The sequence below is a fragment of the Mercenaria mercenaria genome, chromosome 11, assembly GCF_021730395.1.
Source record: "Mercenaria mercenaria strain notata chromosome 11, MADL_Memer_1, whole genome shotgun sequence".
Taxonomy (NCBI): domain Eukaryota; kingdom Metazoa; phylum Mollusca; class Bivalvia; order Venerida; family Veneridae; genus Mercenaria; species Mercenaria mercenaria.
Window position 1 is genome coordinate 48747539 of NC_069371.1, and position 15714 is coordinate 48763252.

General features: G+C 35.5%; 2 protein-coding genes across 2 annotated transcripts in view; one reads left to right on the forward strand and one right to left on the reverse strand.

The window, feature by feature from the left end:
• Positions 1-15714, reverse strand: part of LOC123532840 (26S proteasome non-ATPase regulatory subunit 11-like) — a 286840-nt gene that overhangs the window by 165576 nt on the left and 105550 nt on the right. The gene's annotated exons all lie outside the window — the stretch shown is intronic.
• Positions 1-15714, forward strand: part of LOC123530958 (cytochrome P450 20A1-like) — a 64558-nt gene that overhangs the window by 13431 nt on the left and 35413 nt on the right. Inside the window, exons 2-5 of the mRNA XM_053517380.1 lie at positions 4384-4433; positions 6654-6823; positions 8478-8623; positions 9027-9194. Coding sequence (XP_053373355.1) covers positions 4384-4433; positions 6654-6823; positions 8478-8623; positions 9027-9194 — 534 coding nt within the window. The remainder of the gene's footprint in view (positions 1-4383; positions 4434-6653; positions 6824-8477; positions 8624-9026; positions 9195-15714) is intronic.

Sequence of the window (15714 nt, forward strand, 5' to 3'; positions counted from 1 at the left end):
ACATGCAGAGTAGATGACCCCTATCGATTTCGGGGTCACTCTGTTAAAGGTCAAGGTCACAGGAGCCTGAACATGGAAAACAATTTCCGATCAATAACTTGAGAACCACTTGACCCAGGCCCGCCCGCTTAGCTCAGTAGGTAGAGCGTTGGTCTACGTATCGAGGGGTCGTGAGTTCGATCCTCAGGCGGGGCGTATGTTCTTCGTGACTATTTGATAAACGACATTGTGTCTGAAATCATTAGTCCTCCACCTCTAATTCATGTGGGGAAGTTGGCAGTTACTTGCGGAGAACAGGTTTGTACTGGTACAGAATCCAGGAACACTGCTTAGGTTAACTGCCCGCCGTTACATTACTGAAATACTGTTGAAAAACGGCGTTAAACCCAAAACAAACAAACAAAACTTGACCCAGAATGTTGAAACTTCATAGGATGATTGAACATGCAGAGTAGATGACCCCTATTGATTTTCGGGTCAGTCTATTAAAGGTCAAGGTCACAGGGGCCTGGTCATGTAAAATCATTTCTGGAAAATAACTTGAGAACCACTCGACCTAGAATGTTGAAACTTAATAGGATGATTGGACATGCAGAGTAGATGACCCTTATTTATTTTTAGGTCACTTGATCAAAGGTCAAGGTTACAGGAGCCTGAACAGTGACTTGAGAATCACTAGGCCAAGAATGTTGAAATTTAGCGGGATGACTGGACATGCCAAGTAGATGATCCATATTGCAGCCAACCATCCGTGTCTCTGACTTTCGCTCCTGACCCCTATTGACTTATTGCCTATAGGACTTTGCATTGGGGGAGACATGTGCTTTTTTACAAATGCAATTTCTAGTATAATGATTGTAGTTGGAATGAAGTTTCCAGACATGTAATTTCTAGTGTGAAAATTGGGTTTGAATAAGTTTTTATAGCCTCCAAAGTTAGCGACGCGATTTGCGCCGCTGGTTATATACACATAGAAGGAAAACTTTCCGCATTGTTTTGAATGGTAAGTGAGTTGTACATAGAGGAGAGGTATTGACCTGTGCACATATTATCACAATATCCCGATTCGCTTACAATTAGTTGGACTAACTCTCCTATTGTTTTTTCCATAGGCGTACATTGTAAGAAATGACTCTGTAGGACCCCTTCAAAACTTTCGTTCACACATGAGGTGTCATTTTTCCGTGTCAAATAGCCTTCCAGACGCAAAAATTACCACCTTTTATATGGGCGTTCCTGATTCATTTCTTTTCATATTTCCATTCAAAGACAACCATCCTCAACTGGAATTAAGTGGTGAATTTCCCATTAGTACTACTACACTAAATTGCTAATATCATAATTAAATATATTGTCAGGAAGCTATAAAATACTTCAAATTGCACAGAAAACATTACATAAATAAATTTCAAGAGTTTAAAGATATTTTCATAATTCAAGATAACACATTTTTAACAAATCAGCTGATGTCTCATTGAACGTTACGGGTATCCCTACACATTTTTTAACCAATCCAAAGCCAGTTTTCAATTGCAACATCTGACCATTAGGTTAAGGTGGAACATTCATATCATTCGTTGTTTCTTATAACAGACGTACACTTCAGATATGATTTACGAGTATTTTAAAAATACAACTTTTTTCCATACCATTTTTTCTAGTCCAACTAATTGACACAATCCTAGGAAATATTGAGTTATTTTTCTTGTGGGCAATACCTCCACTCGCGACAAACAAAATACCAAAATAGTGGAGGAAATTTCAGATGAAAGTGTCATCGCTGCCGATTTGGGTTTAAATGCTGATTTTGTTACAAATATGAGATAAATTCAAATAAAACTTACATGTATCAAAAGGAGATTCAATTCCTCATCGATTTGTGTAGTTGATTCTACGTAATTACGAATTTCCTGGTGATTTAAACCTATGTATGTACTGTACACGATTAACGTTTACCGCGTCTACATGGCAATATGTGCAAGGAATAAAACCTATAACTTTATATGACTGTGTACTGTGATTTATCCTCCATTATTTTGGTCCCTCGAAGTTTTGACGGTTAGATTGCCTGTTACAAATATAAAACAATCTGACCGTCGAATTACTTTGACGAACCAGTTTTCACGAACGTTCAGTCACATATCTGATCCTTAACTGTCATGGGCGGATCCAGCGGGGGAGGGTATCAGTAGGGTCCGGACCTCCCCCCACCCCGACCCCGCCCCCTAGAATGTTCAAAGTTATTGGTGAAAACACTTTTAAAGCTGCACTCTCACAGTTGAACAAACAATACAAAAATCATATTATAACGTACTGTGTACATCAGGAAATATTCATTACAAGACCTTTAACAACATACAGGAAAGCCCTTGGAAAAGATTCCTACCTTTTGAAACACGAACTTCTTGAGATCAAACGGCAAACATCTACATCGATGATGGCAATACTTGATTTATATTATATTTTAACCACCCTTTAATAGAAATCGGCGAGTCTTTGGCAGGGGGCTTAAACTTAGTCAAGGCCAATAATAAGTTTTTCATACTTGTTCATCCTTACCACCACTATTCCTGTTTTCATATCATGGGAAAATTTGTAAAATAGTATTGGATTTTTATATTTCGAAGCGATGATTATATTTTTGATGGGATTCAGATCCTTGCTTTTCTTACTCTGAAACTCTCGAAATTCGCTCTCCGTTGAGGCCATCCCCTCCCGCACTTACCCCCATCTGAACCCCTCCTGGAAAAATATCCCGGATCCGCCCCTGATTTGTGAGACCATATCTGAAATATAACTCTGAAGTCTAGTCTCCATACACACCAACTCAAATAGACCAAATAGAAGTGTCCAAAGACGGACAGCGCGTTGGACTATGTCCGACTTTGGCCGCACCTTCAGTGTCACCGACATGCTATACAGTCTAAAAATGCACATACTAGATCTATTGCACATTGATCCTTACTCTCGATTTTGTATAAAGTCTTAAATCAGCTGTGCGCAATCCCCATGGAAGATTATCTCATCCCTCTGACAAGGCAATCCGCTGTCTTACAGGCTAATCTCTGAAGCCACTGACTACTACAAATAATATGATTCCTTTTTCCTTTTTCTCCCAGGACTGTAGTCCTATGGAATAATCTTCCACCTGACATGCCCTTCCTTCCAACCCTTGAGCAGTTCAATGCTGCTGTTTGCAACAAAAATTGAACATCATTCTCTATAACCTTGCTCTTCAACCCTGTTTTTATCTTTAAAATCACTAACAATTTTTCCTTTCTCTTTTATTTGGCCCGATTTTGTTTTATTTTAAACTAACAATCTTTGTGGTTTGATGCGCACGAAAATGTTTACATCCCTGTAAAGGTAATTTGACGATTCCTAGTAATTGTTGTAGCCGCCCTGTCACACGATCCCTAGCCTGACCTCTATGGCTTTTCTAGGTATCTGGTAATCAATTTCTTTTTGAATTAAGTATTGTTTTATTAAAATTATGTATTACACGTGGGAAAATTAACATATCAATGTAACATATCTGATCAATATTGTGTTAAAAATGCTGCTGCTCATGATGTAACTAACATTGTTCAAACAAATGCCAGTGTTGCTGTTGGGCGAAGAAAAAAAATGACGAATAGGAGTTTCAAATATAATGTAAAAATGAAGGGTTGCGTTAGGAAATAGGGACAGAAAAAAGAGATATTCAGCATGCTTATCACTCACTTTAAACATGATCACTAAAACAAGAACTAATATTTCATCAAACATCCTCTGCAAAATACTTTCGTTTCATATATAAAGCCAGAATTCTTTTATTTCTTGTAGTTTGTGGCCGCCTGTCCTCTATTTTTCTGAAAATGGAAATAATATTTTTTAAAAATCTTGGTCTTCATTTTATTTTTTCTGCTGCTCTGACTCATCTGTACTCACAGAAAATAAATGCGCCATAAGATAATACAATAAAATCTTGGAGTACTGTAACGTTTCATTGCTGTTTCGATCTGTAGGACTGGTGTTTCATAAATAGAATGGTAAAAGGAAGCCATTCTATCAAGTGACAGATTTTTATAATAATAGATATTTTTGGAAGATAAAACCTAAAACCTTGTATCAAGATATTTTAAAAGTCATCAAAAAGTTCCTGTATCCTCGCTGTCATTTTCAGTATAGCTCAAAATTATTATTTGCTTAGAAATCTGAGACAGGTTTATTTAAATAATTTTAGCCTTGGGTCATTTATTTACTATGGAAGAAAGTTAACGGACATGAATTAAGCAATATGGGTTAACTTTCCTACAGGTGCTGTTTTGGAATGCCATTGAAGTGTTTCACAAACTTTTATGCTACTATTTATCTACATTTATTTTTATTCCTCATTCACAGAGTTCCAAGAATCCGTCAACAGTACCTGGCTTGGATCCTGTATCTAAAGAGTAAGTATTTCCTTTAAATAAAAATATTTTAGTGCACATTGTATGCATCTATTAAGACATGTTTTTGTTCTGTAAACTATCCAGACACAGAAACAAATGGGCAATATTTTGTATCAAAATCTTCATCAGTTATCGGTAGTATATAAAATTAACAGATAATCTTAAGATCCGTGTTTTCCAGTTTCTTTCCCATTTCACATCTGTGGGTTTTAGTTCTGAGTTGGTTGTCATTTAAGGAGCAATCCAGTTGGCTTACTAAATGTTTATGGCTCTGTCCAGTTGCAAATCCATCTCTGAAATAATTTTCAGAAGGACTCTTTGTGGCGGTGGGGGTATTCCTTCACCATTAAAGTAGAAGAGTTGCCATAGTGTGTTGATGTGACTTGAAAGCCAACAAGACCATTCTCATTTATCATAGGCTTTGTCAGAATTCCAGGGAAACGTGATAAACATCTGGTATGTGAGAATGAACAAAAGAGACAAGTTAATAGCAGTTTTACATGGTGGAAGGAAAAAAAGTAATGCCAGCTGGCTTGCCAGTCCTGATCATTTTAAATATGCCAACTATTTCATTCTAAATGAAGTGCATAAAATTGCCATTTTAGCTGAAATTGTTCATTACTTGGAGAGCATTTGTTAGGGTGTACGCAGTGGTTTCTAAAAGTAATGCATTTGTGACCTGAGGTCCCAGGAGGGTTATATTAATTTTGTTGCTGAATATAATATTAGAGACTCAGTAATTATAGACATTAATTTTAGTTGATTGGGGTAAAAATGATCAGAAATTTAAAAAAAAAAATTCACATATACATATAATATAACTAGAGACGTATTTTGCTAGATAACAATTGAAGTGAAGGAGACTATTAAAATTAAGGACAAGAAAAGACAAACACTTGTAAGATATAATTTTAGATAAGATAAAACACAGAACGTGACAGTGAATATCTTGTCCTCATATCAACTTTTATGCACGGTCCTTATTGCATCCGAGCTAAAGCAGAATTGCACTTACATTGTTAATGTTTACAAATATGTAATTTAATGGTACATCAATTCAACTCGGACACAACAAAACCATGAGGCTTACGTCAGACATCATTTTCCCTGCAAGCAGATGGTACATCTGTAGATTTATTTCAAGTGGACCAGATTTCATATCTCAGGGAAATAGCTGTTTTAACATGGTCTTGAAATTCACTTGAAAATTCACCAGACCTGCTTTATTTCAGAACATTGTACATTTTTAGCTCGACTGTTCGAAGAATAGTCTAGCTATTCTACCCACCCTGGCGTCGGCGTCGGCGTCGGCGTCACATCTTGGTTAAAGTTTTGCATGCAAGTACATATGGCTATCATTTAAAGTTTTGAAACTTATTTTTTTCTTTTTCTAGGTCAATTACCAGCCTCACTGGGTCAAGTCCCAAAACTCTGACATGTATTTTTGGCAAATTATGCCTCCTTTTGGACTTGGAAAATCCTGGTGAAAGTTTTGCATGCAAGTTACTGTGTCCAAATCAAATGCAGATATTGAATTGAAACATTACATGTGTCTTCAGGGTCATAAAACTAGGTTATAGCATCAGGTCCCATAACTCTGACATGCATTTTGGCCAAATTATGTCTCATGTGAACTTAAAACTTCTGGTTAAAGGTTTTCATGCAAGTTGCTATCTCCAAAACTAATGCAGATACTGGATTAAAACTCTATAGATATTCTTACATTTAGGGTAATATTCTTGCTTCTGGGACATCAATTCAAATAGTCGAGCAGTTGCTGTCTTACGGACAACTCTTGTTATAAAGAGATCGTGAATAATAGGGATATGTGCCCATATGTCATGTTTGAAATACCAATTACTAAACGGTATCAATGTCAACTTAAAGAGCATATGAATAAAAAGGCACTTGGTACCTTTTTGCATTAAGGGGGCAATATACTTAATCACATGTACACATATAAGTCAACAATGAATAATTATGTAATGCCACTAAATGTTTTAAATAGATGGCTGTTACAAGGTAAGATTTAATCTGATTGCAGCTCTATATACACAGCTGTTTGGTTATAAATTTAGCCAAGTTAAATATATTTGATGAGGATGATTTAGATTTAAATCAATTCCTAAGAATAACATGTTTTAGCATAGGATGGACATAGTATATCTTTAATGTAAATACATGATTTGCTCTTGGTCCTAATCCATTGCACATTTACAGAGATGGTAACCTCGGAGACATTGCGAAGACCGGAAGTCTGCATGAGTTCTTGTTAGATCTTCACAAGCAGTTTGGACCAATAGCCTCATTCTGGTGGGGACCACGTTATGTTGTCAGCATTGCTAATGCAGACCTGTTTAAACAACATCATAATGTATTTGACAGGCCACGTAAGTCTTGTTTATTGTTTAAAAAACAGAACTTACCTCTAGTATTGTTTTCTTCATGTGCTTCCTTATACTTTAAGGATTTATATCCCCACAAAACGAAGGTTCGGAGTAGGTGGGGAGGGGTTGTATAGGAGTGAGATTGTCTGTCGGTCGGTCGGTCTTTTGATCCGTTGGCTTACATGGTTTCCGGACAATAACTTATGAAAGGCTTGGCAGATTAGAAACAAAATTAGTACACATGTGTATTCTTAGAAAATACAGATCAAGTTCGACTTTGAGGTCAGTAGGTCAAAAGTCAAGGTCACAATGACCCTGAACAGGTCAACAGTTTCTGGATGATAACTTGAGAACGCGTAGGCCTAGGATCATAAATTTTGGTACACAGATGTTACATCATAAAATGCAGGTAAAGTTTGACGTTAAGATCGGTAGGTCAAAGGTCAAGGACACAATGACCCGGAACAGTAAACAGTTTCCAGATGATAACTTGAGAACGCTTGGTCCTAGGATCATGAATTTGGTACACAGGTGTAACATGATAAAATACAGGTCAAACTCGACTTTTAGGTCAGTAGGCCAAAAATCAAGGTCACATTGACTCGAAACTGTTAAACAGTTTCCGGTTGATAACTTGAAAATGCTTGGGCCGAGGGTCATGCAAATTGATAGAGAAGTTGGTCATGACCAGCAGATGACACATGTTGATTTTGAGGTCAGTAGGTCACAGTGACCCGAAACATTTAAACGGTTTTCAGACGATTACTTCAGAACACTTGGACCTAGGATCATGAAACTTAATAGGGACGTTGGTCATGACCAGTTTTGAGTTCAAAAAGTCAGAGTGACCCGGAACATTTGAACAGTTTCCGGACAATAACATGAGGACGCTTGGGCCGATGATCATGAAACTTCATAGGGATATTGATCATGACCAACAGATGACCTAAATTGATTTTGAGGTCATTAGGTCAAAGGCCAAGCAAGTTCGGCTTTGGTATTGGCTTAGTTCTGTGATAAGGCCTTATTGAGGGGGTATAATTCGTCCCTCCTGTGGCAACTCTAGTTTTTGTGTCAAAAGTGAGACAGTGTACAATAGTTCAGTTATGTCTGAAAATGTGATTTTCATTTAGTTTTAGTTGAGTTTACACTGATATATATTGATTGTGATGAAAACTTGAAGCTTATTTGAATACCTTCCAAGTATGCTGCCTGGAACACGAGTACTTGTGTTGTATGAGGAGGCATGGTCGTGATCCCAGTAGGGCTCAAACTCACGACCTAGGGTTGAGTGGCCAACACCTTAACCACTAGACCACGGCTGCCTATTTATTTTTCACAAGCTGCAAATAACTAGGTACAAAACAGCTTTTGATGGGGCCTTAGTGGCCAAGTAGTTGATGGCGTTGACAACAAATTACTTGTTCCTCAACTCTTTGGGTTCGAGCCCTGCTTTTTGTGTCACATGAGGAAGAAATCCAGTTGTCTAATTGAAGGTTAGTGGATATGCTGGAAAAGGCACCTGTGTGTTTGGGTTTAGGGGAGGTGAGTCACAATTGCGAGTAAGTTGTTTTATGATCAAAACTGTGCTGGTGAGACTTAAAAGACCCAACAACAGAAACAGTTTTTGCAGATTATGAATTTTGTATATTTCCAGCGGAATTATTTGAGATGTATCAGCCCCTGGTTGGAGCAAAGTGTATCCAGTTTGCTAATGGAGAGGATGGAAGAGCTCGTCGTAATTTATATGACAAATGTTTAACACATGAAGCAATTCGAAAGTACTTCATCATATTTCAAGAGGTTGTGAACTTTTTCTTTCTTTTAGAGTTTCTGGTTTCTTTTTCGATATGTTAAAAGTATGTTTTAGTGGTGTTCTGAGAATTATATACTGTAGATACCCATGTATAATGTGTACCTGTATAATACGCACCTCTGATTTTAGCCTGGTAAAGTAATAAGGCAAATTCAAACAAATGCCCAAAGCTGTATATTGGATGAATGTTTCATAAAAGTATTTGGACCAGATTTGTTTTAACATTTGAATATACGGCATTCTAAAAAGTTATATGTCTCTTACTTTTCATTAAAACAATGTGTACTTTTAGACAAAGTATTCGAGTAGACCTTTTTATTACCTGGTAATGCTTTATACTACTATATTTAATGAATGTGCTACATGCTAATGCCACTGTGCTTTTTCTAGATTGCAGATGAGTTGGCCAAGAAATGGGAGACAATGTTGAATGATGAACATATTGCCCTGACAGAGTACATGTATGCTTTTGCATTGAAAGCATTCTTTGCGTCACTGTTTGGAGAGAAAATGAAAGATGACAAAACAGTTCTAGAATTCAGGAGCATATATGATGTGGTCAGTTTTTATTAGCTCACCTGAGGTTTTGTGATCGCTCGATGTCCGGCGTCTGTCTGTCTGTCGTCTGTCTGTTTGTCAGTCAACATTTAGCTTGTGTATGCGATAGAGGCTGTTTTTTTTAACTGATCTTCATGAAATTTGGTCAGAATGATTACCTTGATAAAATCTAGACCGAGTTTGAAAATGGGTTATCTGAGGTCAAAAACTAGGTCACTAGATCAAGTCAAAGAAAAATGTTGTGTATGCGATAGAGACTGTATTTTTCAATTAATCTTCATGAATTTTGTTCAGAATGATTATCTTAATGAGATCTAGATCGAGTTTGAAAATGGGTTATCTGAGGTCAAAAACTAGGTCACTAGGTCAAATCTAAGAAAGACCTTGTGTATCCGATAGAGGCTATATTTTTCAATTGATCGTCATGAAATTCGGTCAGAGTGATAACCTTGATGAAATCTAGGCCAAATTTAACATGGGTCATCAGGGGTCAAAAACTAGGTCACTAGATCAAATCTAAGATAAACTTTGTGTATGCATTAGAGGCTATATTTTTCAATTCATATTCCTGAAATTGAGGCAGAATGATTGCCTTGATGAAATCTAGGTCAAGTTTGAATATGGGTCATCTTGGGTCAAAAAGTAGGTCACTAGGTCAAATCAGAGAAAAACCTTGTGTATGCAATAGAGGCTGTACTTTTCAATTGATCTTCATGAAATTTGGTCAGAATGATTTCCTTGATGAAATCTAGATAGAATTTGAATATGGGTCATCTAGAATCAGATAGTAGGTTTCTAAGTTAAAATCAAAGAAAAACGTGTATGCGATAGAGTCTGTATGTTTCAATTGATCTTTAAATTTAATCAGAATGATAGCCTTGATGAAATCTAGATCATGTTCGAATATGGGTCATCTGGGGTCAAAAACTAGGTCACATCAAAGAAAATACTTGTTTGTACTCAAGATTTTTGCTCCAGTTTTAATGATAATTTGTCAGAATATTTTTTTCCATGAAATCACTAGGTCAAACATGTTTACACTGTTATGGTGTGTTTCTCAGGTGAGCGACCTAGGGCTATCTTGGCCCTCCTGTTTTATTATATCTCCCACATCACTGTGTGGTGGGAGACATATTTATTTACTCCAGTCTGTATGTGTATCTGTCCGTCTATCACAAATCTTGTTGGCACTTTAAGTCAAACATTTCTCATCCGATCTTCACCAAACCCAAACAAAATGTGTTTGCCAATATGTCCTCGGTCAAATTTGATATCTAGCCAAATCAAGTCAGACACTTCAGAATTATGGGGTTTGAATTACCGATAGGCCACTTACTCCAACACCTCTCTGATAGGCCACTTACTCCAACACTTACTCTAAAACTATCAAAGGTATATTTTCTGTGAGTAAACAGCATATAAAGACAGACTTACTATTCAGATTATTAGGCAGTTCTGGGAGACATGCACTTTTGTCAAAAGTACCTCTAGTTTGTTAGTCACTTACTAGTGGAGGGGACGTACGGTTTTCACACACGCCACTCAGTCTGTCTGTTTGTTTAATAATGCTTTTAGTGAGTAGGTTATAAGAAAAAGATGTTTCCTTTTGTGAAGAAAGCACCAAACTTTGTATGTATCTATTATAAAGTATGCTGAATCCAAAAAAAAAGAGGAGACACGCTGTTCCCTAACCTCAGTTAGCTTAAAATGAGGCCCCAAAAAGGGACCTATATCTTATTTATTTTGATCATATATTTTTGAAAGCAATGTCCAAAAAGTTAATTTATAATAGATAAGTAACTATTATTGACATAATATTTATTTGGTTTCATTTTATACACATTTAATATATAGGACACTGACAAATGACATAGATGAGGCCCTAAAAGGGTGAAAATTGTTTAAAAATTTCATTTACAGGATGACTTTATTTTCATGTGTGAATAGTATATCACTCAGATAAACAAAACTAATTTTAGTATTTAATTATATCAAAATATTATTTAAACATTCTTTACATTTTGAGGTTCATTTAGGGTATTTTATAAAACAAGTCCACATATACGTACATACTGTAATTCATATAATCGACTTTACAGTACTTATACTGTAGATGGTGTACCGATAGTTCAATTTCCCTATGAATATTATTATTAAGCATTCAAAAGAGCAGCTAAAGAAGAGGTTATTTTGTGTTTTTCTTGTCTTTCAATAATTGATTTAAATTCGTGTAAAACATATTATACAAAACGTAATTTATATGTTTTTCAAGACAATTAATGACTTCAAGCTAAAGCATACGATCATCCTAATGCTTTCTTTACAACAAAAGAAAATGGAATGTGAACTAAATGTACTGTTGTATTTATTATTGCTAATTTATACTATATTCAATGATACTAATTTACTTGAATTTGATTAAGATTTCAAGTTTTAGAATCAGTCTAAATTCTGCTTTCTTAAAAATAGCTCTGGTATTGTATGATCGGTTAACCTTTGTACGGTTTGAACCAACGACCTTCCTATTGATCTGACTACACCTTTACCACTAGACGGTCTCTCTCACTGAACCCCTTCACAGAGCTTATAACTTATAAACATTGCTAAAGTGCAGTGATTTACTGCAGACATTCAAAGAACGCAAATAGTTACATATAAATATTTGTTTAAAATGAAAATATGATACAGAAATAAAGAAAGTCATACTAAATAGAGTTAGATGTAAATATTTGAAGGTAAAGATTAATCGATTAGTTTATAAACAATGTCTCCTTAAAATATACTGAGCTACAGTTATCTTGCATATTAAGCCTTTTGATAAATAACGAAATAGTGCATTTTCTGTCTTAGGTTCCAAATCGGCCTATATAATGATATCATGTAATTGATAAAGAAATGATCATTCAGAACATTGTACTAGTGGGTCAGAGTTGAATATACTCTGTATCTCGGTATAGCCGATAAAGCTCAAATAGCACGTGTAAAATGACATTGCAGGTCGTCCTAGTTATAACCATAGCTGATATGTGCTCTTTGTCCAATACAGTGTTAGGAATACCTTTCAGTAGCGCAATTATAAGTCATAGAATAATTGCTTGTTTAGGATAATGTCCCGAATTCCTTTTCGTGAACTTACAAAAGTTGAAAGAAAAGTTACGATCAGGTTACCCTAAACAAACAACTTTTAATTTTAAGCGTAACATCCCTTTCAATATTTAACTAAAACTGTAATTTGCCAGTATTTCACTCTCTAGCACACCTGTCTTCAAAATGTCTAAGTACACAGGATTGGGTTGATACATTTATATCTGCTTTGTATGTATTCTTGTAGTTATATTTTTTAATACATTGATGAGTTTACTCCAACTTATAGCAGCTAATAATGAAGCGTATTACATAATTAAAGCCAAGTACCAGTTCTCGTGACCATTACCAGTTGACAGGATTAGCAATGTCAATGTATGCTATAAATGCCTGTCTACAACCTTCTTGATACAATGTTTTTTGCTACATACGTGAACATCTCTCAGGGGGTTGCTTCAATACGTCTAATTGTTAAGAAAATATATTCTCTGGTTTCATTTTGATATTTCTTTGCATGATAGAACAACCTATCCTTCCAGTTGTCATGTGCACTTCTTGAATCTTTTAACACGGCATAACCATAAGTAAAGATATCCTATGCCTTGCAAACGTATTGAGACAGTATCACAACCAGATAATGCATTATAAAGAATGCTAGCTTTAAGTCTGCGTTCTTTGATGTGTCTTTTCCTGTTGGATTTTTGTCCTTGTTTTTATGCCAAAAAGACGGCTTGCTACGGAATTAGTCAGTATGTACCAGAACTGTTTTGAACGGCTAAATGAAGCTACAGCTAACACTAGCAAACTGTTTTACTATAGAAAATAACATTGTGTATCAGAGTTTGTTGCTCGTAACATTATCCCCTTGTAGTTTTGTTTTCATGCATCTGCGGCAAACAAATGTGTACGCATACTAGTTAGTGCACCACATGTTGTGACTTCAAACTTTTCGAACAATATAAACAAAGGTATCAAGCTGTAAGTCAGTAAATGGTGCCAGATAACATTCTAGTTCCTGTAGGAATTAGACAGCACGAAAACATCTAAATTACCTGATGTTCACATTTCTAATATTTATATACGAAGCCAAGTTTGGGAAGAGACATTAAGGTATGAACATACTAAATAGCTGGCCTTCTTCATTCTATATAAAATTGACAAATTTCAAATAGCTACAGCACAGAGCAGGACCCGTTCTAAATGTCTGTAGCTTACATTTTAACATTTTCTTAAAGAATATTGTCAGTGCTGAAAAAATAACGTCAAAAGAAAATTGAGGATCATGTCAGTCAAACAAACCAACTACAATATCAACCAAATTGTATGACCTACATTTCCATAATAAATCTGTCATGCTATCATATTATTGCAAAAATGCTTCCTATATGTCAAGGATAGATCTGTTATGTGATTTCAGCTAAAAACAAAATGTAAAAAAGGAAGGAAAAAAGCTCTACAGAGCAAAGAAGGAGGACTTTTTTGAATGCGCTATTTTGCGACTGCCATGATTTTTTCTATTTAGTATCTGTATACCTTAATTGTGACCATTGCATTGCTTAATTCTGTTGAATCTGGATTGGCCTGTAATGACAATTGACTTTCATTACTATGTACACTTCAGAGAACCAATTAAATGCCAGTGCAATAACACATTCATGTATAAGAAATATAAATTTGTCAAACAAATGTTTTAGAGAAGTACTGGGGAACAAATTACAATTCTTAGATATCTATTGAATGGGTGTAAATATAAGTTTCTTTTATTTTGTGGGTTTTTGGATGAGTCATTTGATTTGAAAACATGATTATGTCATATACTATTATGTAACATACAAAAATGATCCACAAAGGCCTCTCTTTTTTATATAAATCTATTGCCCTAATAAAAACTGATATATATAGGTTACCTCGTGGACCTAAACATGTGAATATGTTTACTTTTTTTTTATATTTTATATGAGCCGTGCCATGAGAAAATCAACATAGGGGCTTTGCGACCAGCATGGATCCAGACCAGCCTGCGCATCCGCGCAGTCTGGTCAGGATCCATGCTGTTCACTAACAGTTTCTCTAATTGCAATAGGCTTTGAAAGCGAACAGCATGGATCCTGACCAGAATGCGCAGGCTGGTCTGGATCCATGCTGGTCGCAAACCCACTATGTTGGTTTTCTCATGGCGCGGCTCATATATAGGATCCATGAATTATGTTTCTTTACTTATGTTAAGTTCAGTAATATGTTATTTTAACGATTAAAATAAATTAATTTGCCCTTAAAATGTGATTTTTAACAATTTCCCCTTTAAGGGCCTCATAATATTTTTCCTGAGTCATGTATATTGAATGTGTATAAAATGTAATTGAATAAATTTTGTTTCAAGGGTTTTAATTGGCTAAGATAATGAATAAGCATTTTTGAAATTGTTCTAGATATATTAATTGAAATACATAAAAGGTAGTTTCTCTTTGGGGCCTCATGTTTTGGTCTATTCAAGCCAACAGATCGTATATGTAGTTCATTTCTGATCCAGTATACTTTATAATACTTAAATATAAATTTTCTTGCTTTCTTCAGAAGAAAACATCTTTTCACACGTTTTGTAATTGATCATAAGTAAAATCTGATTACCTCCCTTTTTAGTATGTATCTTGAGAAATAAGAGTATTTTGTAGTAAACTTTGTATATTTGTCAATACCAAATGGTTGTTTGTCTATGCTGGTGATATGTTATCCATGTTTAGATCATATGAAACATTACTTTATAGATAAATTTCAGTCTAAAGGAATAATTATTTTTTCTAGACATTTTACTTCCCTTTATTTAAACTGATTTAAAAGGAGGTTCCAGGGCAGATATAGCGTGTCTCCTCCTTTTGTAGGATTTGGGATAACTTTAAGTAATTTCATGCAATATTTGGTGCTTTCTTCACAAATGGGAACATCTTTGCCATTTTTTGTTCCATATCTTACTCGCTATTTGGTTCATGCAAAGATGGCAGTATGGAGAATATGCACATCCTTAATTTTGCTTGTTACATTACCGTGTCCAACGTATACGTCGCATTTACGGTGGGTACGCTGCATACATGGTATATTGTACGCTCCATTACCGGCATTTCCTGTTGATTTTGTCAACATCCCGTATAGTGAGGTAAGAAAAACTACTTATTTTCATTCAAGTTCAACGTGCTTAAAGAAGCGATATATTCAGTACGAGCTGCAGATCATTCAAGCTCCCCATGGTAATGTGATTTTGGTCAGTAATTCTCTAGTTTCTTCAAACATTCGAGTAAACCGACGTGTAAAGTCGGTTTTGAACTCGGATGTTCACTTTCAGGTTCATTTTCTGTCTCCTAAAATCATTCTGTTGACTTTTCATCGGTTTAACGCGAGAATAGTATCACAAACTACAATTTGAAATATATATCATCGTGTA